Source organism: Halichoerus grypus, chromosome 15 (assembly GCF_964656455.1).
Source record: "Halichoerus grypus chromosome 15, mHalGry1.hap1.1, whole genome shotgun sequence".
In the NCBI taxonomy this organism is placed as follows: domain Eukaryota; kingdom Metazoa; phylum Chordata; class Mammalia; order Carnivora; family Phocidae; genus Halichoerus; species Halichoerus grypus.
The window spans coordinates 1,096,993-1,122,204 of record NC_135726.1 but is presented as its reverse complement, the minus strand read 5'-3'; the positions used below and the strand labels follow the sequence as shown (position 1 = coordinate 1,122,204).

At 63.5% G+C, this 25,212-nt stretch overlaps 4 protein-coding genes across 9 annotated transcripts in view; 2 read left to right on the top strand and 2 right to left on the bottom strand.

Moving 5' to 3' along the window:
* Positions 1-3,816: 3,816 nt before the first annotated feature.
* On the top strand, positions 3,817-4,809 carry IL17C (interleukin 17C). Its single transcript, XM_036119863.2, has 2 exons — positions 3,817-4,160; positions 4,548-4,809. The coding sequence occupies exons 1-2, from the start codon at positions 3,817-3,819 to the stop codon at positions 4,807-4,809; spliced, it is 606 nt and encodes a 201-aa protein (XP_035975756.2).
* Positions 4,810-6,316: 1,507 nt separating this feature from the next.
* On the bottom strand, positions 6,317-14,401 carry CYBA (cytochrome b-245 alpha chain). Of its 2 annotated transcripts, none has more exons than XM_036119862.2 (6): positions 14,254-14,401; positions 9,684-9,753; positions 9,142-9,216; positions 8,861-8,944; positions 8,260-8,341; positions 6,317-6,612 (listed from the first exon to the last, which is right to left on the bottom strand). In XM_036119862.2, the coding sequence occupies exons 1-6, from the start codon at positions 14,309-14,311 to the stop codon at positions 6,397-6,399; spliced, it is 585 nt and encodes a 194-aa protein (XP_035975755.1). In that variant the 5' UTR covers positions 14,312-14,401; the 3' UTR covers positions 6,317-6,396. The 2 variants fall into 2 exon arrangements, with proteins under 2 accessions (XP_035975755.1, XP_077919128.1); XM_078063002.1 differs by lacking the exon at positions 6,317-6,612 and adding an exon at positions 7,071-7,229.
* A 1,222-nt stretch (positions 14,402-15,623) lies between these two features.
* On the bottom strand, positions 15,624-24,222 carry MVD (mevalonate diphosphate decarboxylase). The gene is made up of 10 exons (XM_036119849.2): positions 24,082-24,222; positions 21,316-21,386; positions 20,718-20,832; positions 20,227-20,373; positions 19,348-19,547; positions 19,046-19,120; positions 18,667-18,885; positions 18,180-18,295; positions 16,915-17,023; positions 15,624-16,319 (listed from the first exon to the last, which is right to left on the bottom strand). The coding sequence occupies exons 1-10, from the start codon at positions 24,149-24,151 to the stop codon at positions 16,239-16,241; spliced, it is 1,203 nt and encodes a 400-aa protein (XP_035975742.1). The 5' UTR covers positions 24,152-24,222; the 3' UTR covers positions 15,624-16,238.
* A 188-nt stretch (positions 24,223-24,410) lies between these two features.
* Positions 24,411-25,212, top strand: part of CTU2 (cytosolic thiouridylase subunit 2) — a 46,222-nt gene continuing 45,420 nt past the window's right edge. The window contains exons 1-2 of one of the 5 annotated variants that reach the window (XM_036119842.2): positions 24,433-24,696; positions 24,748-24,787. The gene's annotated coding sequence lies outside the window, so the exon portion shown is untranslated. The other 4 variants (XM_036119846.2, XM_036119841.2, XM_036119843.2 and 1 more) reach the window with 4 other exon arrangements.

The following is a 25,212-nucleotide window of genomic DNA, read 5'->3' as shown; positions in this document are numbered from 1 at the left end:
TGGGCCTGGGCCTGGCGGGGCCTCCTGAACCCCGGAGCACCTCCCGCTCGCGCCGGTGACCTGCTTTCCCCGAAATGGGTGCCCGAGCGGAGAGGCCGGGAAGCACGGTCGTCGGGCTAGGCCGGCCCCCGGCCCCAAAGCTGGTGTGGACGCAGGCCCCCCCGTGTGCGTGCAGGCTGGCCTGACGAGTCCACAGCCTGAACCAACTCTCCCCCTGCCCAGTCTGGTGGAAAGAACATTCGTGGAAAGAACACTCCGTGCCATACATCTGGAAAAAGGAAGCCCTCTATTACTTAATGGATCCTCAGGCATGTTGGCGCTCCAGGGAACATGATGGCTGAGATCCTGGCTGTGGTTAACATGCAAATAGTGGGGAAAATTAAGGGCCGTCCCTCCAGTTCCACGTCTGTCCGCTAGACTGCCCCCCATGTCCAGGTCCAGTCTTCACAGCTTGAGCAGCCCTGCCACGTGACACATGCTGAGCCACCCCACCCCACCTGCTTGCCATTCTCCCACCCCAGGGCCTTTGCACATGCTGTTTCCTGTTCCTGGAACTCTGGCCTGACAACTACTCACACTAACTCTGGCAGCTCAGGCCAGCCCGCCCCATCCCTTCAGGCCTTCCCATACTCCTTGCCCAACCACCTGGCTCCTGCTGACGCCCCCCAGCCCCCACCGCGGCCTCCCTCTCTCTTGAGTGGATAAAAAAAAACAAAAGGGTTTTTTATTTTGTAATTCTTGTCGCTCAAATGGGAGATACAGTCTCCAACGTCATGAGTGAACACATCAGGCTAATGCGGCAGCTCATTTGGTGAAAGTGAAGTTTCTCTGGGTTTCTCTTTGGTCACTCACAGCACCCGGCAGGGCTCCTGGCCTCCCCCCGCCCCTCCCCCACGCGCCCAGCTGCCCAGCTCCCCCCAGGGACAGTTGTCACCCCCCCCCCCAGGGCTGCAGGCCGCCTCACTCAGCAGGATGCTGACAGAGGCACGTGGTCCAAGGGGCATGGTTTGAGGGCGGGGCCTTCCGGGACACCGCCTCCGGGACTCCCTCCAGCCTTCCTCTGGTGGCGCCTTTCCAGTCTTGCCCAACCCGGGACTTCTGTGCTTGCCTCAGCCGCCCGCAGGAATGAGGTGCCGCCTGGGCCCCCGCCCTGCATCCTTCCGGCCTTGGCACCGCCTGCCGCGACCCCCGACCCCTGGGCCCTGCCCCTGGTCCGCTCAGCCAGTTCTCCCCCCACCCCAACCCCCCTGGGGACCGCTGTGGAGCCGCGAGGGGCGGTGGTGCCGGGAAGCGGAATGGGCGCGCAGCCTGGTCCCAGGGTTCCTCTGCCGAGCGCAGTGCCCACCCATGGGCTGTTCTGGAAAGGCACAGAAAATGCGGAAACTACCCCCCCATGGGGGGCTGGCTGGTCAGGGCGCCGCCGTGCTTGCCCAGTGCATCCAGCTGCGCCCCCGCGGGAGGAGACCCGCCAGGCAGCCGCAGCCGAAGTGACCATTTATAGCCGTTTCATTTCATAAATAACACCCATGTACGTGTGCGGCCAGACCCCCCCAGAAAAGAAGGCGAGACCACTGCGCGGCGGGCATCTCGCTCCCTCGGCCTCCAGGCTGGGGTTCACCTGCCAGCACCCCGCAGCTGGGGCCCTGTCACCCCGTTTTACTCCCTGGGTAGCCAGGCTCGTCCCTCTTGCCCTCGTTCCAGCGTATTTGTGGACCAGCTCGGCGCCACCACACCGCCGCCCCTGCCCTCAAGGGGCTCACGCTGCCTCCTGGGGGGACACAGGAGAGACTGGAACTCACCCTCCCGAGACAGGGAGGCGGCGGTCAGCCCGGCCTTGGGAGGGGCTTCCTGGTCCTCCAGCATCCGCCCTGTAGAGGGGGTCCTGGGCTCAACTGTGTATCCCCCAAAATACGCCAAAGGTCTGGCCCCCGTCCCTGTGGAGAAATGAAGGGTCTTGGCAGATATAATTAAGGTAAAGATCTTGAGATCGTTCTGAATGAGGTGAGTGTCCTTAGGAGACACAGAGCAGGGGAGACAGACACGGGGGAGAGGCCCCGTGAAGACAGGCAGGGGTCGCAGCGGCGTGGCCACAAGCCAGGGGACTCAGAATCACCAGCAGCCCCCGGAAGCAGCACGAGGTGGGAACGGTCCTCCCTCGGAGACCCCAGAAGGAATGGACCCTGCCCACAATTTGATTTCAGACTCTGGCCTGCAGAACTGTGGCGTCCTCAGTGTATAGTACTTAGTGATAGCAGCTCTAGCAAACTAATGCAGGGGGTGGTGATCTCCCCATTGCAGGAGGTATGCAAGCAGAGGGCTGACGACCAGGGACCAGGGCATTGTAGGCAGGAGCAGCCCTGAGGACTCAACGCATCTATCCATCCATCTGTTGGGAAGGAGCATTTCCTCCAGGCCAGTGACGACAGGGTCTCCTCTAACCCTGTCCTGCTCCCCGGAGGGAGAGGGGCACAGGGCAGCCCACTTGCATGTACAGACACCTGCAAGGACCCCTGCCCAGAGTCACACCTGGGAGAGCCCTGCTCCCCCAGGGGGTCTTCGTGTCCCTGGAGACTTAGGGAATGGTGCGTATCTGGCCACTCCCCTGCCCTCAGACCCTCATCAGCTGGGGGATGCTTTAGCCTCTGATAGGAGAAACCGGGACACACAGGGCCCTGCGTCTCAGGGGTGGCCAGGGGACCCAGGGAGCGGCGTCCAGAGCTCCACCAGATGGCCTCCAACTGTCCCTTTCGGGACAACCAAAGTGCCTGGACCGTCGCCCCGCAGCCCCCTGCAGCCCCGAGAGGGGCTTCCTCAAATACAGCTTCTCGGGGTGCAGGCACTTTAAAGTTTCCAAGGCATCCTCACCCACATCTCTGGCTTCTAGAGTGAGGTTTTGTTGAGTGAATCCACAGAAACCCAACCCAGAACCTGAAGACACTGGCCGGCCCCCGACTCCCGGAGCCTCTTCCGGACTCTCTCTCACCTGCGCAGCGGCAGGCAGACATGGGGCCCCTCCTGGACCGTCTCAGATAGAAAAACGGGACCAAGCGCGTGTCCACAAGCTGGGGAACCAGCCCTGGAGGAGTTCCACGCAGCCCTGTGGACGAGCGAGCTGCCCCAGCGCCCCACTCACCGCGCCAAGCAGCGGAACTTCCCCGTCCTAAGAAGCCGTGGGCTCCGTGGCTCCGTTTGCAAGGCGGCAGCCTGGGGCAGGGTCCCTCTGGGTGTGTGTGGGGGGTGGGGAGCGGAGGAGTGGGGGTGGGCATGGCCCGCCCCGGGGCAGGAGGAGGGGCCGGGGACCCACCGGGAGGGGAGGAGGAAGCAGCGCAGCCGGGCACTTCCCCAGGAGGAAGCTGCTCCGGATTTTCCCCAGGTGTGGCTGGAGGTATAAAGGGCACCTGGAGCCGGGCAGCCTCCAGGTCCGCAGCCTCCAGGTCCGCAGCCTCCAGGCCCGCAGCCTCCAGGCCCGTAGCCAGGTGCACCTGCCTCTCCGAGCCCAGCGCCCCTGCTGCGATGGTGAGCCTCGTGAGCCGCTGCCTCTCCCCACGCCCCCGCCTGCCCCGTGCCGCCGGCTCCCAAGCAGAGGAGGTTGGCACGGGGTTCAGGAAGCCCCCCAAATCTGGGGACAGGAGAGAGCCAGGGCCCAGGAGCTCTGGTGCTCTGGGGAGCTTGGGCTGAGGGTCAAATTTCCCTCTGGGCCTCAGTTTCTCCAACTGTAGAGGGAGGGCCGCACTCCATCGTTCCACGGGAAATAGGGCAAGGTGGGAGGGCAGGGAGGTGCCCCCTTCCCTGGGCACCCCCTGGCCTGACCACCCGATGCCTGTCCACCAGCTCCTACCTGGCCTCTTGCTTCTGCTCTGGCTGCCCGCCAGCCTGGCCCTCCATGGCCCCCAGCTCTGGGGGGGGCCCCACCTCCACGGGACCCCACGCTGCTACTCGGCTGAGGAGCTGCCCCTGGGCCAGGCCCCGCCCCACCTGCTGGCTCGAGCTGCCAAGTGGGAGCAGGCTCTGCCCGTAGCCCTGGTGGCCAGCCTGGAGGCGGGGGGCCGCAGAAGGCGGCAGGACGAGCCCCCCGCTGGGACCCAGTGCCCGGTGCTGCGGCCTGAGGAGGTATTGGAAGCCGACATCCACCAGCGCTCCATCTCGCCCTGGAGATACCGGTGAGGGCTGCGGGACTCCCTGGGGACAGGGGTCCCTGCTCTGTGGGGTGGGGCTGTTGCCTCCCCTCTCTGGGCCTCAGTGTCTCCCCCCCCCAGATGGGCCATCACCCCCAGGCGGGGAGGGCGGGCCGCAGTCTGCAAGATTGCAGCGCGGCTCCATCCCCAGGGCTCCCCGGGACGATTCTGAGGTCCACACTTGAGCCCCTGCAGGGGTGGCTGGGCCCGGTGTCAGGGGTGGGGGGGCAGTGGGGGGCACGATGAGCCTCACTAGTGGGGGCCCCGTGCCACCCGCCCCGCAGCCTCGGCTCACGTGGGCCAGGAGCGCCCCGAGCACGAGGGGCGGCCGGGGGGCTGCGGGCAGGGGCCTCACGCCATCTGTCCCCGCAGCGTGGACACCGACGAGAGCCGCTACCCGCAGAAGCTGGCCGTCGCCCAGTGCCTGTGCAGGGGCTGCATTAGCGCCAAGACGGGCCGGGAGACGGCCGCGCTCAACTCCGTGCCGCTGCTGCAGAGTCTGCTCGTGGTCCGCCGCCGGCCCTGCTCGCGGGACGCCTCGCGGCTGCCCACGCCCGGGGCCTTCTCCTTCCACGCCGAGTTCATCCGCGTGCCCGTCGGCTGCACCTGCGTGCTGCCCAGGTCGGCACAGTGACCAGCGGCCTTGGCTGTCTTCGCCAGACGCACTGGACGTCGGGGTCTCTATGAAGAGGGCCCCTCCTATTTATGCGTATTTATTGGTTATTTATTTGCCCCCTGGGGCCCCCGGGCAGGTACCAAGGCTCCAGGCCTCGGGGTGAGGAATGACGGTGGAGACCAAGCAATGGAAGAGCGGTGTCCCTGGGGCCTGTGGGGGCACTGTGTGGGTCACGCCCATCTCGAGACTCGGTTTACCCTTTCTGCAGACAGTTGGGATAGAAGGGATCGTTTTATTCATCTAGAACTTCTTAAACGAAAGGTGTTCTGACGTCCCCTCCATGTCTGTGGTTCCCCGGGCTGCCCTCACACGCTCACGGGCCCCAGGCTGGTCCCGGCCCTCAAGCTTCCTCTTCCCAGCAGCCCCCCAGAAACAAGTACCCCTGTATTTCTAAAACACCTATTTATTTTAAGTGTAAAATGTGTTGTTTAATTGACATGCCCCCAGAGCACAGCGTCGGCCGGCAGAGGGCAGTGGCTGAAGGCACCCTCCTTGCCCTCACCCCTGCCTGGCCCTGACACCCCGCTGGTCCTGCAGGGGCAGCCGCTGGCCCTAGATTCTGCGTCCTTCCAGAAATGTCTGTGCATGAACCCCGAGGGCAGCCAGTGTGCGAGACGTGTGTGCCCTGCGTGCCCTGGCGGGTTTCACCTGCCGACACCTCTGGCCGTGGCACCGCGGAAGGGCTGGGCTCCCGGTCTGGCCAGGATGCGGGCAGGCCCTCCTCCACCAAGGGGACCTACCCCGCTTCCCCACGGCTGGGGGTGTCGCCTCGGGGGGACATGCCTGTGCAGCCCACCGTCCCCCTCCAAGTGTCTGAGTGTCCCCTCCAGCCCCAACAGACACCCAGGCCGATCCGAAGGCCGGTCTCGCTGCCTGGATGCCCTGGGGGCTTCTGCCCCCAGCACTGACCTGGCCGGCCAGGCGCCCCAGCCTCTGGACCCCCCCTGCAGAACGCCCGGGATCAGAGCCCGTGCAGTTCCAGCGAGGCAATGACCCCCCTTTGGAGACTCAGTTTCCCCGGCCCATCTAAGGACAGTTTTCAGCACCTCCCTGCCTGACCAGCCATTTCCACCCCTGATGAAGGCCTACTGTGTGCAAACAAGCGCCTGGGAAGGGGGGAGGAGTGACCTTTGTCTGGGGTCTGAAGGACACTTTCGTCAGCACGTGACCGAGTTTCCACCATGTGGCTGGCTCTGAGGGCAGAGCCCCACGGGCCACGGACACCACCGGGGACAGGGAGGGGGAGGGGCTGCACTTCCAAACCGAGGGTCCAGGAGGCCCAGCAGCCACGGGCCAGAGGCATCCCTGTGGCGGCACTGACTGGCGTGGTGCGGGTGGCGTCCATCCTGGGCTGTGGGAGCCTGGCGGTTTGGCAGTGGCCCTTCGGGATGGGCAGGTGGGGAGGCAGACAGGGCGAGAAGAGGCCCATCCAGGATTTATGCTGAAGGAGGACCCGGATTGGGAGTGGGGTGCACACGGAGAGTCAGGAGCCTGCTCTCTTTGGTTTATTTTGGGGGCTACATGGCGGGCAGCTGGAGACGTGGGTCACACGACCTCGTCGATCACTGGGACCGGGTTTTCCTGTGGGCCACCAGAAACGCCCGCTGCACCTGCTGCCTCCTCCTCGCTGGGCTTCTTTCGGGCCTCGGCTGGGGGCCGGGGCGGGGGGTTGCTGGGAGGCTGCTTGATGGTGCCCCCCACCTGCGGCCGCTCCTTGGGCTTGGGCTCGATGGGGATCCACTGCTCTCCGCGGACAGCCGCCTGCAGGATATGGAGGGGCTGGATGGATAGGGCCTCCCAGAGGCCAACTCCACCCCCGCACCCTCTCCCCCCAGCCCCTGGGAACTGGGCAGGACCCACGTCTGAACCCACCAATTCCGGAGTGACAGCCAGGACCCCAGACCCAGCTGCTTCACTCTCCGGGCAGGACCCCACAGTGGGGGGAGGGCAACCTGGAGGCCCTTCAGGTGAATGCTCCAAGACCAGGCCTCCCCCCACCCCCCACCCCCCCACAGGGACTAAGGCCGGGACAGGACGTGAGACCACAGGGTGGGAGTGGCCCACGGGGGCAGCCAGCGAGGGCAGGGGGCCTCCCTGGGGGCACCAGCCACAGCAGGCTGGGGAAGAGAATGGGGTCTCGCTGGACGCAGAGCCCTCGGCGGGCTGGGAGGGCTTGGGAACGTGTTCTTTTCATCTGTACCCCACAATCCTTGATAAAAAAGTGTGACATCATGTCACTTATGAAGCAGAAGAATAAAATGAACATCTGTGGTCCCACCTCCTAACTTAAATAGTAGTATATCTACCCTGAAGAGGAAAACTATACAGTGGATCCGAGAGAGTGCAGAAAGACACGGCTTACGGGCAGAAAAGGGCATCTGTAAAAGGCACAAACCAGAGGGCAAACAGAGAAACTTCTGTTCCACCCAGGTAAGGATTTCACACACAAAGTTGACAGACCCCTCACTGAGGCGGAGAAAGTATTCAGGGTCTGAAATTCACTCACAGAACATTCATGAGATTCCTGCAAGTTAATAAGGAAAAGACAAAAGCCCCCTCGAAAGATGGGCAGTTCTAAGAGAAAGCTCAGACACGCAGCGGAGGGAAGCAAGTAGGACCCAGCAGCCCGACCAGCCTTAGGTGGGGGGTGGATGGTCGGAGGGTGCAGGGGCTGGATGCAGGTGACGCCCCCCGCCCCCCGGCACCTCGCAACCACATGCAGGAAGCCACAGAGCGAACAGACAGGAAGGGCTCCCGTTGGGGGACCGGCAGGCGGGTCACCAAGGAGTGAAACGGCTGGGCCCGTGGGCATTCAGAGCACAGACAACATGCCGCCCCTTTAAGAACACGCACAAATGGAAGGATGAACATCCAGCGCAAGAGAAGCATGAGCATCTGGCCCAAAACCTGTGCCCGAGACTTCCGCCCATGCCATCCTTCCCCAAGTCGGCCGGCCTTTCTGTGAAGACCGGCTGACGTGCATCCTTGCCGCGGGGCCTTTGCATGTGTCCCAACTCCGGGCGGGCCCAATGGGGCAGCTTTGGAAAACATTCACGTGGCATCTGTACTGTTAACGTGCTCCCCAGGAAGTGCTCCCAACGGCACTCCAAGTTAGCAAGGATTGGTTAGATAAGAAAAGTATGCCAAACGGATCCCAATCGGGTTGGGCCTTGGCTGGCCGTGTGACCCTGGGCCAGCCACGTCACCTCTCTGACTTTCCACTTCTTGGTCTGCAAAGCGGGGCCGAGGCGCAGATAAAGGAGTGAGCACACTTTACACATGCAGCGAACGGTGGCCACGGAGTCAGCGACTCCGTCACGGCACGAGCAAGGACACAGGCTGCAGAGCTGGCTTTGGGGACGGAGGTGGCAGGGCCCCTCGGGGCTAGCCACAGAGGGTACCACTCACCAGCAGATAGATGCTGCTCGCGATGGCCAGGCAGGCTGTCCCCAGGATGGTGGCAAGCAGGAAGCCAGCAGGTACCGACAGCCTGGGGAGGGGGGCAGGGCGGTCAGGAGGGGTCTGCGGCCCCGGGACCCCCAGGACCAGACAGACCGTACGTAGTGTGTGGCCCCCAGGACCCCGGCTGGAGGACACGCCCAGTCCTGCAAAAGGTTGGGCTTCCACGCTTGGGCCCTTGGAGCTGTCCTCTTTGCTTTTATTTGAACCTTAACAACTCCTGGGGTGCTGGCGCGTGGCCCCCACCCACCACGCCAGGAGGAAGCTCACACGTCCGCCGAGGCCCGTGGGCGTTGCGGCCTCCCTGGCAGGAACCAGCAGGCGCGTGCACAGGCAGGGAGCAGGGCCGCCCAGGTGAGCCTCGTCAGCCCCCCGACTACTCCTGATTAAGTCCTAGCGTTGCCGTGAGCCATTACGCAGCACGAGGGGACAGAGCAGGTCTGGAAGCGTATCTGGGCGGGGATGGGGCTGACTTGATCCAGGCGGTGGGGAGCGTTTATGCCAGGGCTGTCCTGGTCCTCAGGGGGCCGCGGGGGGCAGGGGGGCTCACCCAAGGTGCAGGAAGGCCCGGATGTAGTAGTTCCTGGTGAGAGGTCCAAACACCTTCAGCACTTTGGTCATATACTTCTGTCCACTAGGCAGAGGGAGAGGGAAGACAGACTGTATCCTACTCAGCAGCCCCCCCCGTCCCCCCCAGAGCACCCCGGCTTCTTCCCTCCCAGAGACCGAGGGGCCACGGCGGCTAGGCAGGCTCTGGCCTGTTTGCCCAGGAGGGCGTCTGCAGCGTCAGAAGGAGTGTCCTCGGCCCCCAGGCAGAGGTGGGGGACTCACCATCTCTCCATGGTGGATCCCTTTCTTCTCTTCCCCCGGGGGTACTCCAGCAGGCAGACGAACACGCCTGCGCCACTGAACGTGCCGTTAAGGAACAGCCGGGCTCAGCCTGGAGGCCAGGGTGAGCCCCCTTTGCTGACGAGAAAACAGGGGTGCAGCTGCGTCCTGGAGGTCAGACAGCTGGGAAACAGGATCCAACAGGTCTGGCCACTCTCCTGCCTGCTGGCCTGTCACAGCTGGGCCACAGGGGTTCAGCCCACTCCCGGACAGATCCCAAGCCTGCCCGGGGGGACAGCTGATAGAAGGGGGGCACAGAGGGCACCCCCAGAATTCCCGAGGCCTCAGTGCCAGCCTCAAGGCCAGTCACTCCCCTGCTCCCAGCCTTGGCTTCCCAAACTGCGACTGAGCCCTATCCTGCCTTCCCCACGGCTGCGGGGCGTCTAACGGGCCCAGGGAAACTGATGTGCCCCCAGAGGCAGCCGCGTCCCCACCCCGATCTGAGCAGCACTCCCCCCGTCCCGGGGTCTACCCTGGCAGGATACATGGAGTACACGCCAAAGTACCACTTGGTGAACTGGCCGGCAGTGGCCACGATGCCCCCCATGATGAGGACTGTGGACAGAGGAGAAGCAGGTTAGCAGGAGTCCCCCACCCCCAGGGGGATGCGCCCCCACCCCAGCCCTCTCCGTGTGCTCCGCCCCCGCGCGGCGAGGCCAGCAGTCGGCCACAGATGCCCACAGATGCTCCGCAGTGGGACAACGCGCTTGCCTGTGCGGGGGACACAGGCGGGGGGAGCCCTAGGAAGCAGCACGTGAGCTGGGTAGTGAGCCGGGCAAGGGGCTGAAGGAGCAGCTCGCGCGCGGACGGAGCCGGGACCGCGTCCCAGCAGCTGCCTCGGAGCCCGGAGCGGGCAGGTGGGGCTGGTCTTCACCCCGGCTGCCCGCTCTGCGGGGCTCTGCGGACGCCTGGCCATTTGCAGTGTTTGCTTGCCGTGTTTCGAGATGACATTATTTGTCCGTGTTTCTGGGGACAGACGATCTCTCCCGGCCGCACGGTGCTCCCGCTTGTCCGACTGTCTCACCCGGACCCCGCCGTCAGGTACCAATACGCCCAGGTCCTTCCTGTCAGCTAGTTCGAGCCTGTCAGGTGCTGCCCCCTCTGGGTCTTTTCTCCCCAGAAATTATTTTGTTACAACTTTTTCTATTGCGGTAAAATATGTGTAACATGAAATGTTCCATTGTAGCCATTTTGAAGTCTGAGGTCCTAAGTCCAGGCACACCCCTGTGTGAGCATCCCCAGAGCTTCCAGCCATTTCTCCAGCTACAATTACGTGAGCTCGGTGACTTTGGGAGGTGCTCCCCCACGTGCTCCGCACCCACGTCAAGACTCCCCTCAACCCGCGAGCCCCCCGCGCCCTCGTGCCCAGCCGCCACTCATCAATGCCGTCCACGCGGTGTTGTGCGTTAGTGATCAGCCGCCAGGGACTGACCTGCTCTCCCGTTTTTGGGACATTTCCATCGCTTCTGGTTTTGCGTGATTACGAATGAGCCGATACAGCTGGGTTTCTAATACTTCCACCAGCCTGACAGGAAACATCACAGGTTACCGAGCGCAGCTGACAATGTGAACTCTGTTTCTCCTTAACAGGTGTTGGTGTTGCTTTTCCCACCTCCTGCTAACAGGCTCAAACTCTTAAGTTCTCAACTTTCTCTTCCTGGATCACGTGTGGACTTCAGCTTCACCTCAGCCCCAAGCCGGGCGCGCCATGGTTGATTAATTATTTACTGTCGGTGCTTATTACCGAAGGCCCCCTCCTCGTGGCCAGTCCTGTCTGCTGGACTCGGCGCCCCCGGCTGACGGGCATCCTTCGGGGGTTTCCCCCAGGCAGGCCTGGCAGCAGCCCGCCAAATGAGTTGGCCTGGGTCCTGACCCCACCCTTCCTCTCCGCACCTAAGATTTCGTTCCCTTGCCTTCTGGCAGCTGCTCTAGAGAAATCTGCAGTCTGATGCCAAGCCACTTTTCCCCTCTGGCAAATTTTAAGATTTTCTTTAATGGTCTCTAATTTGATTACCGTGTGTCCTAAAAGGGATTTGTTTTCCTTTATTCTGTAAAGGACTCTGCTTTCTTTCAATCTGAGATTTCTCCATTTCTGGAAAATGCTCACCCATTATCCTTTTGTATTGCCTCCCGGCATTCACCCTACAGAGCCCTGATTCTCACCTCTGCACCTGCTGCTACCCACGGGGAGGGTCTCCCCTGCCCCCCACTGTCCACGGGGCAGGTTTCTCCCCTCCACTCCTGCCCACAGGGTGCCCCCCTCCCCTGCACAGGGCTCAGCTTCTCTTTAATAACCCCCCCATCTCTGTGTCTGGGCTGCGTGCTGTGAGGTTCCCTGAACCCCATCTTCCATTCCACGAATCCTCTCATCTTTACAGCATGTTCAATTCATCCATTAACCTTTAATGACTTTTCTTCCTTGACGTTCTGCATTAGTTCACTTTTTGCACTGTCCTGTTTTGCTGTATAATTCTCTGCTCCTTTCACTACTGGAGCAGTTTGGAACATACTGGTAGGCATCGACGTGTGCTCACGTTCTCAGGTCTTCCAGACAGCTCGGCCGCTCTGGCTCTGTCATGGTGTGAGCAGGTCCACCCCAGGCGGCGTGCTTCCTCGGGGCGGGGGGGGTGGGGGGTGGTGAGCAGACAGCTGGCAGGGTCAGGCTTCCTGCGGCCCCAGGGAGCAAACGGCCTTGTAGACAACTTTCACGTTTGCCTCTGCTGGGGGCTTTGGGGTTTCTCCAGGCCTGGGCCCAGTGCATGGGAATCTCTGGCACAGGGTAGGGGACATTAGGCCCTTCCCCACACACAGCACGGGCCTGAGTTTCCACGGTTTTGCCTTGTCCCGGACTTCTTCAATCCAGCTCTGGCTGCAGGTCCCAAGTGTCCTTGGAGGGGACCATTTCCTACTCTGTTTCTTGTGCAGGTGGCCTTCCCCAGCCCGGTCCAGCCATGCAGCCCAGCTTTGCCTGTTTCCACGCAGAGGCCCCCACATCCCACCAGGTAAGAGCCTGAGCCCCTTCCTTCAGCCCAGATACACCACCTTGAAACCTCACTCTGCTTTTCGGCTAGCAGATTTCCTACCGGTGGTGCTGAGCTCTGGTACATATTAACTTTTTTTGTTGGCTGGTCAGCATCTGGGGGAACTAGAAGAGGAAAGGGAGGTGTTCTGCATTCAGCCAGCTCACTTGTGTTTGGGTGCGTGACTTCCCCATCCCGAGCTGCAGTGTTGCCGCCTGCCCTCAGCAGGAGGGGGGCAGACACCACTGACTCACCAGGAAGGCAGGAGGACTGGTCCACTGCCACCAAACGCTGACAGAACCCTACCACACGCAGGACGCAGCAGCAACATGGAAAGATGAGGCCTCGGCTATTGTGGGGCTCATGGTCTTGTCAGGGGGAGCAGAAATAAACATCAAAACTAGAAGAGGGGGAAGGTGACTGAATGTCTGGGGCTACTCTCCACCTGGTGCTCTGGAAAGACGCCTCCAAGCAGGTGGCATCTTGAGCTGAGAAACAAATGGAGAAGCCAGCCAGCCACAGAGGCTTCAGCTCCGCAAAGGCCCTGCGGTCTGCTCAGGAGATCCGGGCACAGAGTCCGTGCAAGGCAGGGAGCTGGAGGCTCAGGGCCCGGAGCAGCCCGAATCTGGCTTTTGGTGTGTGTACAGGAAAACCCCAGGAAGGCTTTCAGCAGCAGGTGCCAAGATCGGGTCAGATGGGGTTTCCCACAATAGAAAAATCTGTGGGGTGTGACTGTGGCTAGGGTCTCGCCAGGCCTGAGACATCCCTGGAGGCTGCAGTTTATACCCAGGAGAAAAGTCAGCAAGGGAGGAACCAGAGCAGGGCTCTGGGGGACCTTCTGACAAACAGTCTTATTTGATTTGATGATGGAGAAGGCGAAGCCCAGGCCCTGCCTTCACTGTCTGCACAGCGGACGTGAGAGAGGTGCGGGTCCCAAGGCACCGCAACTGTAGCCAAGGCCCGGCCAGCTGGCCTGCATGCAGTGGCCTTCAAAGAATGGGGTTCCGGGGCCCAGAACCCTCTACTTCCTGGGAGGCTGGTCTGCAGTGGACAGCCTGGGGACAGTGAGGAGCACCATGTGACCAACCCACTGAGTTCTTGGCCACTTGAGATGCCCAAAGCAAGGGTGACCTGCCTGGACATACAACACACCGCTAGACCCCGTGATCTAAAATGTGATCCAACAGTGTGGGGCTGGGGAGACTTTGCCTTCCCTCCCCAGGTGGCAGGAGGTCTCAAGGGGGTCCCAGGGGAATGGTGCTGGGCTAAGAGCCCCCCCTTGTCTGCATATTCCCCACTGGGCACAGGCCCTTCCTGGGAGTGGCAGGTCCCTGGAGGGGGACCAGGCAGAGCCTCTGGGCCCCCTCTTGACTCAGCTTTACCCCACCCAGTCCTGAGAGGTTCCTGCTTGTGAGTACCGAGCTGGGGTACACACCCCACTGCTCCCTAGTCAGAGCTCTTGAGCACGGGTGGCAGGGTGACTGGGGGCCCTGCCACCCTTCCCCAGAAGCAGTCTCTCTGGGAGCAGAGCTGAACGCGGGTCACTCTGGGGGTTTCCAGCCACCTTATGAAATCCCAGATGCCCTTCTGTGCAACTGGGGGCTGGGCCCCACATGGAGAGTGCCTGCCACCCAGGGCCCAGGAAGAGAGGGAGCCCCTCCCCACCGCTGGGCAAAGCCCCCCCACTCCCGGGCAGCAGCCCCACCCCCCCACGGGCGTCCACTTGCTGGGTTTACCCAATCCCGGTGGGCAGTGACTCCCCGGAAACCACCAAGGACGAAACGCCTCTTCCCTAGCTGCAACTTCCTCTCTCGGTGGAGAGGTCCGGGCGGGGGTGGGGGAGCGTCGAGGGGACAGCTGGAGGGTGGGCAGGAGCCGGGGGACTGGTCTCCGAACCCTCCGCAGGCTAAGGTCCCTGACTGCCCGGCTGGCCGCAGCCCCCCCCACCTCGAGCCCGCCCTGCAGCTGCAGGTCCCCAGCCCCGCCTTCAGTCCCCATTTCCCGGCCCGCAGCCCGGGTCTCGGCGCGCACTCACTCAGGCCGGAGGCCAGTGCCTGCTCGTTGGCCCACATGGCCCACTCGATCTGCCCCATGGTGGCGGAGGCGACCACAGCCCGGCGGGATCCCTGCGACACTGCGGCCCGCGTTACCGCCGCCCGGGGGCCCGCCCGCCCCGCCCCCGCCCCGCCCCGCCCCCGCCCCGCCTCCAGCGACCGGCCCGTCCCCGGCAGCCCCGCCCCCAGTGGCAGCCCCGCCCCGCCGGGCAGGTGGGTACCCGCTGGGGCCTTCCCCGTCCCGCTCTCCGTGAGAGCCGGGACCGAGCGTGGGGGCCCTGTCCGCCCCAGGCCTCCCTCCCTGGCGGGGTCCCCTGCAGGCCCAGCCAGCCCGCCTCCGGGCCCGGGCCCGGCCCACTTCCTCCTCCCCGCTCCTTCCGGGCACGGGAGCGGGAGGCCACCATTTGTGCTCCACTTCCCAAGCATCACCTGGGCTGATTCGGACCAGGGCGATCCCTGGAGGGCTGGGTCACACGGGGATCAGGCTGTGACTTGGAGGCACCCGCCTAAGAGGGCAGAGGCACCCCAGAACGCTCAGCTTCCAGACCAAGGATCCCACAGGCGGCAACAGGGGTTTCTCCCAAAAGAGGTGTGGGCAGGCTGGTTCCTAGATTTTAAAGGCCTAGACGGCCACACAATGGATGCCCCACAAGGGAACAAGGCGCCAGCACTCAGCACGAGGGACGGTGGCAGGCTCAGCCCCCACTTCCCCACCTGGCCGTGGCCTGGAGCAGGTGTGGCCGAGGTCAAACTGCAGGCAACCCTCTGCTCAGAGGAGTAACTCCTCTGGAGGACAGGATGTGCCAAGCTTCTGGGGAAATCCGGAACGCAGGAGTGCGTCCTTGTCATCCCCCCCCCCCCCCCCCCGTCAGGATCATAGCCCAGCAGGTGCTTCAGCAGCAGCTGCCACGGCCATGGCCCTGACCCTGGGGGGAGAGGGACAGGGGTTTGGCCCAGGTGTCCACCTCCTCCTGGAAGCCTGCCTTGCATTGCACTGATGTTTCGGAAATGGGGAGGGGTGGCATTCCTGTGGTTTCAGGACCCAGAAACTTCTGGGCTGTGGGGAATCATGTCCTTAACCAGCAAACCCACTTCCCACCTTCTTTCATGGACAGGGACTTAGGGCCAGACCCAAACCACATCCTCACACCCCTCAGAGCCTCAGTGACCACGTCAGCCGCCAAACGTGGGTTGTGGCCACATGCTGAACCCTCGCTGTGTGGTCAGCAGTTGACAGGCAAGCGAAGGGGACAGAAGGCAGCTTTTTTGGGTGCTCTGCCCATACCCTCCCAGCCTCTCAGCGCAGGGGCCCCAGAGCGCGGGTGTTGGAAGCACAGAAGAGCACGTCTGCCCCGGTCAGCCCAGCGGCCTTTATTCCCAGCAGCCCGCACGCTCCGTGGGTGCTGCTCGCCCACCGCCCGCTGGAGACACAGCCGGGGTCCTTCTGTAAGGAAACGTTCCATTTGTGCCGCATGCCTGAGTCTGGCAGAGGGACCATGGGGGCTATCTCAGGCTTGAAGCTTCTGTGGGGGGTCCCTGAGGTCTGCAGTGGTGACCTGTCCTCCGGCTCTGAGGAGGGGTGCCAACTCCCCGTCATGTCCGGCAGAGCTGCTGTTTGGGGCTATGGGAGTGGCCTCTGAAGGGGTGCCTGGCAGCTCCACACCGTCCAGCTCAGCGCCCGGAATCGGATCCCTGGCGCTCATACCCGCTCTCTTCTCAGCAAAGCACTGGGTGAGGCTGGAGCGAGGTGAGGCCCTTGGTGGGGGGCATTCCCGACGGCCTGGGCGCTGCACATGCTCACTCCTCTGACCCGACTCAGCCACAGCACGTGCTCCGGCCTGGAGCCCGGGGGCTAGCCCTCAGGCCCCAACAAGCATGGACCCGCCAGCCGCCACACCCAGCTCCCCAGTCCCAGCGAAGCGGCCCTTCTCCCAGCAGCGGCCGGGGCTCCCCTCGGGGAAGGCAGTCAAGCGGCTGGCTTCGGCAGGCCGTCTGGGCCCAGGAGGTGAGCGTGACGGTCATCCAGGATTTGAGGCCCAGGTCCCACCTGTCAGATGGGGATAACGGGAGAGGCAGGTAAGTGCAGGTCAGAAGCTAACAACCCACGTGGTAACACCCTGACACCCTGACCGACACGGGACACCCTGTCGCTTGACCTCCATCACCCAGACCCGGGGTAGACAGCAGGTCCCAAGTGGAAGGGAGAGACCATGGGCCTGGGGGCTCAGGTCACAGGAATTAGAATCAGACAGATCTCAGTGAAATGCTGGCTCAGGCATTCAAACAGGGATTCTGACCTGATCCTGTGTGGTGAGCCATAGAGGTCCCCAGGATCCCCAGCACCTGTGTGTCTCCCTAAGTCTGCCCCCTCAGCACAGGGAACACCACCCCACAATGCCGGGGGTTCTTAAACATCCACTTGCAGGGTAAGTGAGTGAATGGGACAAGCCACATTGTACTAAATGCTCTGAAAACCCAAAGGTAATGTCACTGCGTCTTCTGCTCCTACTCTTGGCAAGTCGGCTTCCCAGCCAACTGGGAAGATGGCAGCTGAAGGGAGCCCCTTCGCCTGGGGGCAGGTGCGGTCTGCGCCCGCAAGGCTGGAGGCGCCCCCCTCAGTCAGCGGGGCCGCTGGGCCTCACCTGGGTGGCAATGATGTACTTGACACCGCCGGGGGTGGGGTCCACGTCCAGCGCAGCTTTAAGCTCGTCCGAGAGTGGGACAGGCCTCACGGGCAGCCCTTTCAGAAACCTGGGGAAAGACAGGCAGGCAGGTCGGGAGGCCACAGACGGGAAGTGTGCAGACAGCAGATGCAAGACAGGAAGCAGACTGGCGGCTGCGGGGGTTGGGGGAGGGGGGCAGGGTTCTTCCGGGGAAATGCAGAAACCCCGGAACCGGATGGGGATAACGGGAGAGGCAGGTAAGTGCAGGTCAGGAGCTAACAACCGTGTGTGGGCACAGCCCCGGGGCGCGCACTCCAAGGCTGCGCAAATACTAACGGTACGCGGTGTGGATGTGCCCTCGCACACGAAGTCCGGTACAAGTGAGCAAGTGCCTGGCGGGGTCACCAGGGACTTTCACTCCTCACCCGCGGCTCCCGCTTGGCCCGGGGAGGGGAACAAAGCTCAAGAAGGAAGCACCTCATGGGGCGCCTGCGTGGTTCAGGCGGTTGAGCAACCAAGTCTTGGTTTCAGTTCAGGCCACGATCTCAGGGTCCTGGGATCGAGCCCATGTCGGGCTGCGCGCTCAGTGGGGATCCTGCTTCTCCCTGTCCCTCTGCTCTCCCCCCCACGCATGCTCTCTCTCTCAAATAAATAACGTCTTTGAAAAAAAAAGACAAAGGCAACACCTCAGTCCGAGGGGGAGTCCACGGACACGCTCCCCAGGAAGCGAAAGCCTGCAACCCACCCACGGGGTGACAAGAGCAATGAGTTCAGAGTCTCCCACAAGGACACCAACTGCCTTGGGGGCCGTCCTTGGTCATGGGGTCCGTCCACGGTGAGGAAGTCAGCCTTCCAGCCCCCACCCACCACAAGTCAGTGTTGCCCCAACCACAGTGACACATAAACCGACCCCACATACTCCCTGCACCCCTAGCAGGGAAGTGTCCCTGTGCTGAAACGACTGGAAGAGAGAAGTGCAAAGGCCCAGTCGTCACTGCGAGGCGCGGGCGCCACCCCCAGGAGCCATGACGCTGCATGGACCTGCGCGTGAGGCCACCGGGCTGACACGTGATGGTCACAGGAAGGCACCCTTGGGGGCACGCTGCTTGGGGTCCCTGCAGAGACTGAAACTCCCATGGGACCCCCATTCAGCACCACGGCCTCGCGGGCCACCGTCCCAGATCTCAGCGGGAGACCCTGCTCCTCCCTCCGCGCCTCCCAAATGTGGGGGACCCCCAACTCACTTGTCTCCGTTCGACTCGGGGGGGAAGCACTGTCTCACGGCAGCCACGAACTCAGGCACAGTGTCGTCCAGGGCGAAGACCACGGCATTGGGGCCCGCATCAAACGTGTACGCCACCTGGAGCCCGCGCGGTCAGCGCTGAGTGTCTGCGGCGTGGCCGGCCCGGCTCACACGGAGACCCGGGGCTGCCCGCGGCCAAGCCGGGCCCAGGCGACCTGCCCTGGAGCCGCGGCACCTCTGCCCACCAGCTCAGGACCAGCGGCTTCACGTGCGGGCCACGCACCCCCGCGCCGGCCAAAAAACAAAGCGCCTGCAGACAGCAGGGGACAGCGGGGGACAGACAGGAGAAGCCCTGTCTCGGCCGGCTTGTGCTGGACCGCAGCCGGGCTCTCCGGCAGCTCTGGGCCCCAGGGCTGTCCCAGGGAACACGCCGCAAGTCCGGGGAGCCGGCAGAGTGGCGTCAGCCCCCACCTGCCCCCCCGCCTTGCCTTGGTCTGCCCGTGGTGGGCGTTGAAGCGGTGCACCAGCTGGACAATGCGCCTGGAGGTGTCGCTGAGGTAAGAGATGGGCGGGAAGGTGTCCAGGCAGGTGGCGTGGAACTGGTTGCTGTCCTTCATGGTCAGCTGGCCGAAAGCCTGGAAGTCCCGCTCCTGGACACAGCGGGTCATCTCTGCCATGCGCGCCGGCACTACCGATTCAGCCCGGAACTGCAAGGCACACTCCCGTGAGGTGCAGCCGCTCCCCCTGCAGGGCGGCCAGGGGCTCTGCGGGGGCTGAGCCGAGCCCAGCAGCCGGGCTTCGGAGGACGCAGGCGGAGCCCGCCGCGCTGCGATGTGCAGGACTGCCCTGGGCCGCCGCCAGCCTTACCCTGAGCAGGGAGCTGGTCTCCACGCTGCTCTGCATGCCCGCGGTGCTGCCCATCAGCTTCTTCTCCGCGCTCACCTGCACCAAGAGAAATAGCCTGGACCCCACCCTGCAGCCCCCAGCCTGGAACACCCATCCCGTCCCATCCCTCCCCAACCACAGAGGTCGCCTCCCTGGGCAGACAGGGCAGGCCTGGGAACAGTAGCCCCTTTGCTGCGGGGAGTCACTCAAAGCTTAGCCAGGTGCCTCCACCACCCGGGGAGCCCACAGGCCAGGAGGAACCGCCCCCTCCCAGCCTCACTCACCACAAGTATGAGGACTCGGAGCTCGGGCCAGTGTGACTCCGGGGCCACCTGCCGGGCGATGCTGTCCTTCCCATCGGCCCGCTCCCCCATCTGCCACTCCACAAAGCCCCCATACAGGCTCCGGCAGGCGCTGCCTGAGCCCCGGCGAGCCACTTCCGAGAGGTCACTCTCAACCCCGTAGACCCGCGCCAGGGCATATGCTGCAGGCACAGGGTGAAGGGCACAGGGGGCTCAGATGGGTGGGGAAGGGCTGAAGACTTTGAAAAGCCATGTGGAGCAGAGGCCAATGCAGAGGCCTGAAAAGCGGGCATGAGCATGGCGGCTGGTAGTGCTGGGCGTCAGGGGGCAGGGCTAGGTCTGGCCAAGGGTCTATTGCCAGGATACAGAGCTGGGGGCCCACAAGGCAGGCTCTCTGTCCCCACCACTGCGTGTCCTCCTGGCCTTGCCAGTCATCGAGGGCAGCTTAAGCATGGGCACATGAACTGGCTGAGCAAGTAAGCATCACCCCTGGGGTTTCTGCTAGGCCACACCCGGTCAGCCCACCGCCTGCCACTGCGGTACCCAGCTTTGCCCCAGGTGGGGAGGGCCTATTGGAGAGTGAGCCAGCACAGAGGAAAGCGGAGCAGGGGTCTGGAGGGAGGGAGACAGGTTCCCAGGGAGCCTGCCGGAGCACCCAGAGCCAGCCAAGCCAAGAAACTGGCCCTATCTTAGGCTTAAGCAAGTTCGAGATGGGTTTCTGGCACATACAACCTAGAGGATTCTACACACAGAGCCCGGGGAAGATTTTAGCACTCGGGTCCCTGAAGGCTGCGAGCGTGTGAAGGGCCGCCTGCCGCGGCACAGCACCCTAGGGGCCCTGGGTCTCCTGTGGGCACCCACCTAGGCAGGCGTAACCTGCCGCTGAGGAGGCCAGGCCCGCAGCCGTGGGGAAGTTGTTCACTGATGCGATGTGAACCTTGTAGCTGAGGCTGAGGGGCAGCGGGTCCTCATCACCGGCGCTCCTCCGCTTCCGGGCCAGGCGGCGGACTGAAGGGACGGGGGAGATGGTCACTGGGCAGAGTGGCCCCGACCTGCTCCTGGCAACTCACCTGCCATGAGTCAGGAAGAGGCAGCAGACTTTGTGCAGGCCTCTGCTCAGGGGAAAGCCGCAGACCCCAGCGCCAGACCCACACCCGGCTCCGGCTGCGCTAACAGGCATCCCCTCCCCCCCCAGAAGGGGCCGGGCTGCGGTGGGAAGTCAGGGGAGCCAAGAGGCAGCAGCACCTTCTGTGCACTCAGACCCAAGCCAGAGTGAAGAAGGGACAGTGGCGTAAGGAACCAGCTTGGCCTGGCCCCAGCGCTGCACGTGTCCCTCGCGGGACCCCACTCACTCTCCCTTAGGCAGGCCTGGAGGCGGGGCTGCCCCACGTCCTCCTCCCGGCCATTCAGCCAAATCCGGTCCTCGGTGAAGTCCTTGCTGATGGCAGCTGTGGTGGTGGTTTTCAACTGAGAAAGAAAACACAGGCCACCTCAGGGGCGGGTGCCAGCTAAACAGCCCCCTCCACTGGGGACGGCCTTCCTATGACGGCCCTTCACGGTCACGCACTCAGGGCAGGGACGGCCTTACTGGAGAACAGGGCTGTTGAGGCCCGGCAGGCCAGGCCGGGCAGTGAGGAAGGCCCCAAGCCACGCAGCAGGCTCGGTGCCAGGCCTGGCCTCCAGCACGCAGGGTGCAGCCCACACTTTCATGGCCCACAGCAGAGCCCTGGGCATGGCTCCCGGAGGAAGGGATGCGGACCTCCAGGGGAGACCAGGGAGCATGGGAGTGCATGTGAAGAACAGTCCTAACGGGGTGTGTGTGTGTGTGTGTGTGTGTGGAACCGTCACTGGCTAGGGAGTTATTACTACCAATCCGATTGTCACACAAAAGGTCAACAGAACAAGTTTGGTAGATATTTGCTTTGGTGTTTAGTGCCGACCCATACTAACCTGGTCCTGGTGCAAGGTGACACTCAGAGAAGAGTTGATGGGTAGGATCAGGTCCTCATCTCGCTTTCCCCCTGGAACAAACAACCCAAGGCAAGGTCAGTCCATTTCCCAGCCCTGCAAACCAGCACGCTGTTGCCCTCACCCCTCCCCACCAGTGCTCCGCAGTTACCCTCACTCCCATCCCATTGCTCCCCCATCTGCCGGGAGCCTGCTCTCTGCACTGGATACGTCCTCTTCCTGCTGTGCCCTCACCTTCAGGAAGTCCTCCTGGATTGCTCCCCACTTCACTGGGCTCCCACTCCCAGAGCGGAGCCGGAGGCCAGCCCATCCCCCTGCTTCAATGCTTCTGTTTAATCTTGTTTCATCCGTTCAACGAATTACGTTGGAGTGCCTTCCAGGCCCTGAGCACTCTGATGGTAAGGTTCTTGCCTCCCACACAGGAGGAGCCCTGGTTACAGAAACGCCTCCAAGCTCTCTGCTCTCACGCCCTGGAGACAACGCGGGACCACCCCCACTGCTCGCACACCAGCGACAAAGGAAACCTTCGCGGAGGGGGACGTGGCGGACCTCTCGGTGAAGCAGGCACAGCACATTGCACTTTCATGTGCGGTGCTGGGAGGGTGGACAGTTAAGGGGGTGGTGATGACTACCGCCTGGCAGGTGACCCATGACGGCACAGACACAGACCGGCACAAACATGCCCAGCTCATCTGGGACAAGAGTGCAGAAGCAATGCAAATGAGAGGAACAGCCTTCTCGGCAAATGCTGCCCCAGTAAAGGGACATCCAGAGGCCAGGCGAGGACTGCAACCTGACCCCCGTGCCTCACACAGAGAAACAATTCGAGGTGGGGACTTAAATTTAAAACGTAAAACTACAAAACCTTTAGGCTGTAGGACCAGGCAAATTTGTCTGACTTGACACCAAAAGCATGACCCACTCATGGAAAAACTGACACATTGGAGTTCACCAAAACTTTAACAACTTCAGCTCTTTGAAAGACCCTATCAGGAGGACGAGAAGACAAGCTACGGAGTGGGAGAAAATATTGGCAAACCCCATGTCCAACAAAGGATTAGCATCTAGAAGATGTCGCAAACTCGCAAAACTCCACAGTAAGAAAGTGCACGGTCCAAGCAGAACACGGACATGAGGACATGCAGGTTACAGGTAAGCAGGAGAGCAGGTGTTCAGTATCCCTGGCCCGAAACCCACAACCAGATGTCACCCCACCGATGAGAATAGCTCAGATAAAAGCTATTGACAACACCACCACAGGCTGAAGAGCTGGATCACACGGACATTGTTGGTGGGAACGCAAAGTGGGGTGGGAAGTTTTTCTTTATTTTTTTTAAGATTTTATTTATTTATTTGACAGAGAGAATCAGAGCACAAGTGGGGAAATGGCAGAGGGAGAGGGAGAAGCAGGGGCATCTGGGTGGCTCAGTCGGTGAAGCGCCTGCCTTCGGCTCAGGTCATGCATGATCCCAGGGTCCTGGGATCCAGCCCGAGTGGGGCTCCCTGCTCAGCGGGGAGCCTGCTTCTTCCTCTTCCTCTGCTCCTCCCCCCCACTTGTGCACGCGCACTCTCTCTCAAATAAATAAAATCTTTAAAATTTAAAAAATAAAAATAAAGAAATTAAAGTACGACTACCCTATGACCCAGCAGAGGCATTCCTGGACATCGGTCCCCAAAGCATGACAACTTGTATTCACACAAGCCCCGGTACAGTTTTGCAGCAGCTTGATTCACAGTAAAGCCCAACCTGGAAACAACCCAGCTGCTAAGGAACGTGTGGGACGTCCCCACCAGGGAACAGGACTCAGCCCGAAACAGGCCAGTAATGACGTGAGCAGTCGCCTGCACGTCTCCAGAACCGCCGTGACAAGAGCCACTCCGCAGAGCTACATATGCTGTGATTCCGCTAACAGCGATCTTCAGACGAGAGCATGACAGACATGGAGAGCGGCCCAGCTGGCCAGCTGCGGGAGACCGAGGGAGCCCAGCCCCGTGCTGGACACTGTCACCGCCCCCGCGGGGCTGGCCGTCGCGTGGACACTGTCACCCCCCGTCCCGCCCCCGCGGGGCTGGCCGTCCGCGTGGACACTGTCACCCCCCGTCCCGCCCCCGCGGGGCTGGCCGTCCGCGTGGACACTGTCACCCCCCTGTCCCGCCCCCGCGGGGCTGGCCGTCCGCGTGGACACTGTCACCCCCCGTCCCGCCCCCGCGGGGCTGGCCGTCCGCGTGGACACTGTCACCCCCCGTCCCGCCCCCGCGGGGCTGGCCGTCCGCGTGGACACTGTCACCCCCCGTCCCGCCCCCGCGGGGCTGGCCGTCCGCGTGGACACTGTCACCCCCCGTCCCGCCCCCGCGGGGCTGGCCGTCCGCGTGGACACTGTCACCCCCCTGTCCCGCCCCCGCGGGGCTGGCCGTCCGCGTGGACACTGTCACCCCCCGTCCCGCCCCCGCGGGGCTGGCCGTCCGCGTGGACACTGTCACCCCCCGTCCCGCCCCCGCGGGGCTGGCCGTCCTGCGTGGACACTGTCACCCCCCGTCCCGCCCCCGCGGGGCTGGCCGTCCGCGTGGACACTGTCACCCCCCTGTCCCGCCCCCGCGGGGCTGGCCGTCCGCGTGGACACTGTCACCCCCCGTCCCGCCCCCGCGGGGCTGGCCGTCCGCGTGGACACTGTCGCCAACCCCGTCTCGCCCCCGCAGGGGTAGACGTCCCGCGTGGGCCGTGTTCGGCGCCCCCGGCCGCGCACTCACAGTACTTGATGACCGCGATGTTGACCGGCGCGGTGCAGGTCACCGCCACCAGCGGCTTCTCAGAAGCCATGGCCCAGAAACGGCGAATTCAGCCCTCAGCGGCCAGCAGGGCCCGGCTCTCACCTCACCTGCCCTGCGATTGGCTCGCAGGGCCCCTCTGTTTCCCACGCCGCCCAATCAGCGGTGGACCCGGCCACGGCTTCATTTCTCAGCCAATGAAGGGGATCGAACGATGGACTGCCGACTCTGGGCCCGCCCCCGTTGGCGAGCGACCACGCGCCGGCTCTGCGCAAGCGCGGAGATATGCCCAGCCCGAGTCCACGCAGGCGCCGGGGTCTGCGTAGGTGCTGGGACCGCGCAGGCGCAGGAGTCTGCGCAGGCGATTGGCGTCGGCCTTCCCTGGAGCGAGCCTGAATGGCGGCTGAGGGGAAGGTTCCCGCGGGCGGACGCGGTAGGGGACCACACCCCGAGGGGCTGTCCCGCCGGCTTGGGCTCAGGGGCTCCCGGAGCCCAGCCGCCCTCAGCAGCTCCGGACGACAGACGGGATGACCGCGTCAGGGGTGCCGCCGGAGCTGAAGGGCAAGCCCCGGAGTCTCGGCCCCGCGGCGCGCATAGGTCTCCCCACGCCTGACCGTCGGGGTCCCCCGTCCCCCGAGGTGCGCATAGGTCTCCCCACGCCTGACCGTTGGGTCCCCCGTCCCCCGAGGTGCGCATAGGTCTCCCCACGCCTGACCGTCGGGGTCCCCCGTCCCCCGAGGTGCGCATAGGTCTCCCCACGCCTGACCGTCGGGGTCCCCCGTCCCCCGAGGTGCGCATAGGTCTCCCCACGCCTGACCGTCGGGGTCCCCCGTGCCCCGCGGTTCCTGTAGGTCCTCCCCACGCCTGACTGCTGGGGTCCCCCGTCCCCCGAGGTGCACATAGGTCTCCCCACGCCTGACCGTTGGGTCCCCCGTGCCCCGAGGTGCGCATAGGTCTCCCCACGCCTGACCGTTGGGTCCCCCGTGCCCCGCGGTTCCTGTAGGTCCTCCCCACGCCTGACTGCTGGGGTCCCCTGTCCCCCGTCCCCCGCGGTGCGCATAGCTCTTCCCCACACCTGATGGTCGGGTCCCCTGTGCCGCGCGGTGCATGTAG

Coding starts and splice junctions, on each gene's coding strand:
- CYBA (XM_036119862.2), bottom strand. CDS start 14,311: ATGGGGCAGATCGAGTGGGCCATGTGGGCCAACGAGCAGGCACTGGCC. Junction 9,754..14,253: donor GGCACTGGCCTCCGGCCTGA/GTGAGTGCGCGC, acceptor CTCTGTCCACAG/TCCTCATCATGGGGGGCATC. Junction 8,945..9,141: donor GGATCCACCATGGAGAGATG/GTGAGTCCCCCA, acceptor CCCTCTGCCTAG/TGGACAGAAGTATATGACCA.
- IL17C (XM_036119863.2), top strand. CDS start 3,817: ATGCCTGTCCACCAGCTCCTACCTGGCCTCTTGCTTCTGCTCTGGCTG. Junction 4,161..4,547: donor ATCTCGCCCTGGAGATACCG/GTGAGGGCTGCG, acceptor CTGTCCCCGCAG/CGTGGACACCGACGAGAGCC.
- MVD (XM_036119849.2), bottom strand. CDS start 24,151: ATGGCTTCTGAGAAGCCGCTGGTGGCGGTGACCTGCACCGCGCCGGTC. Junction 21,387..24,081: donor CATCGCGGTCATCAAGTACT/GTGAGTGCGCGG, acceptor TGTTTGTTCCAG/GGGGAAAGCGAGATGAGGAC. Junction 16,320..16,914: donor AGTACATCATTGCCACCCAG/GTGAGGCCCAGC, acceptor CCCATCTGACAG/GTGGGACCTGGGCCTCAAAT.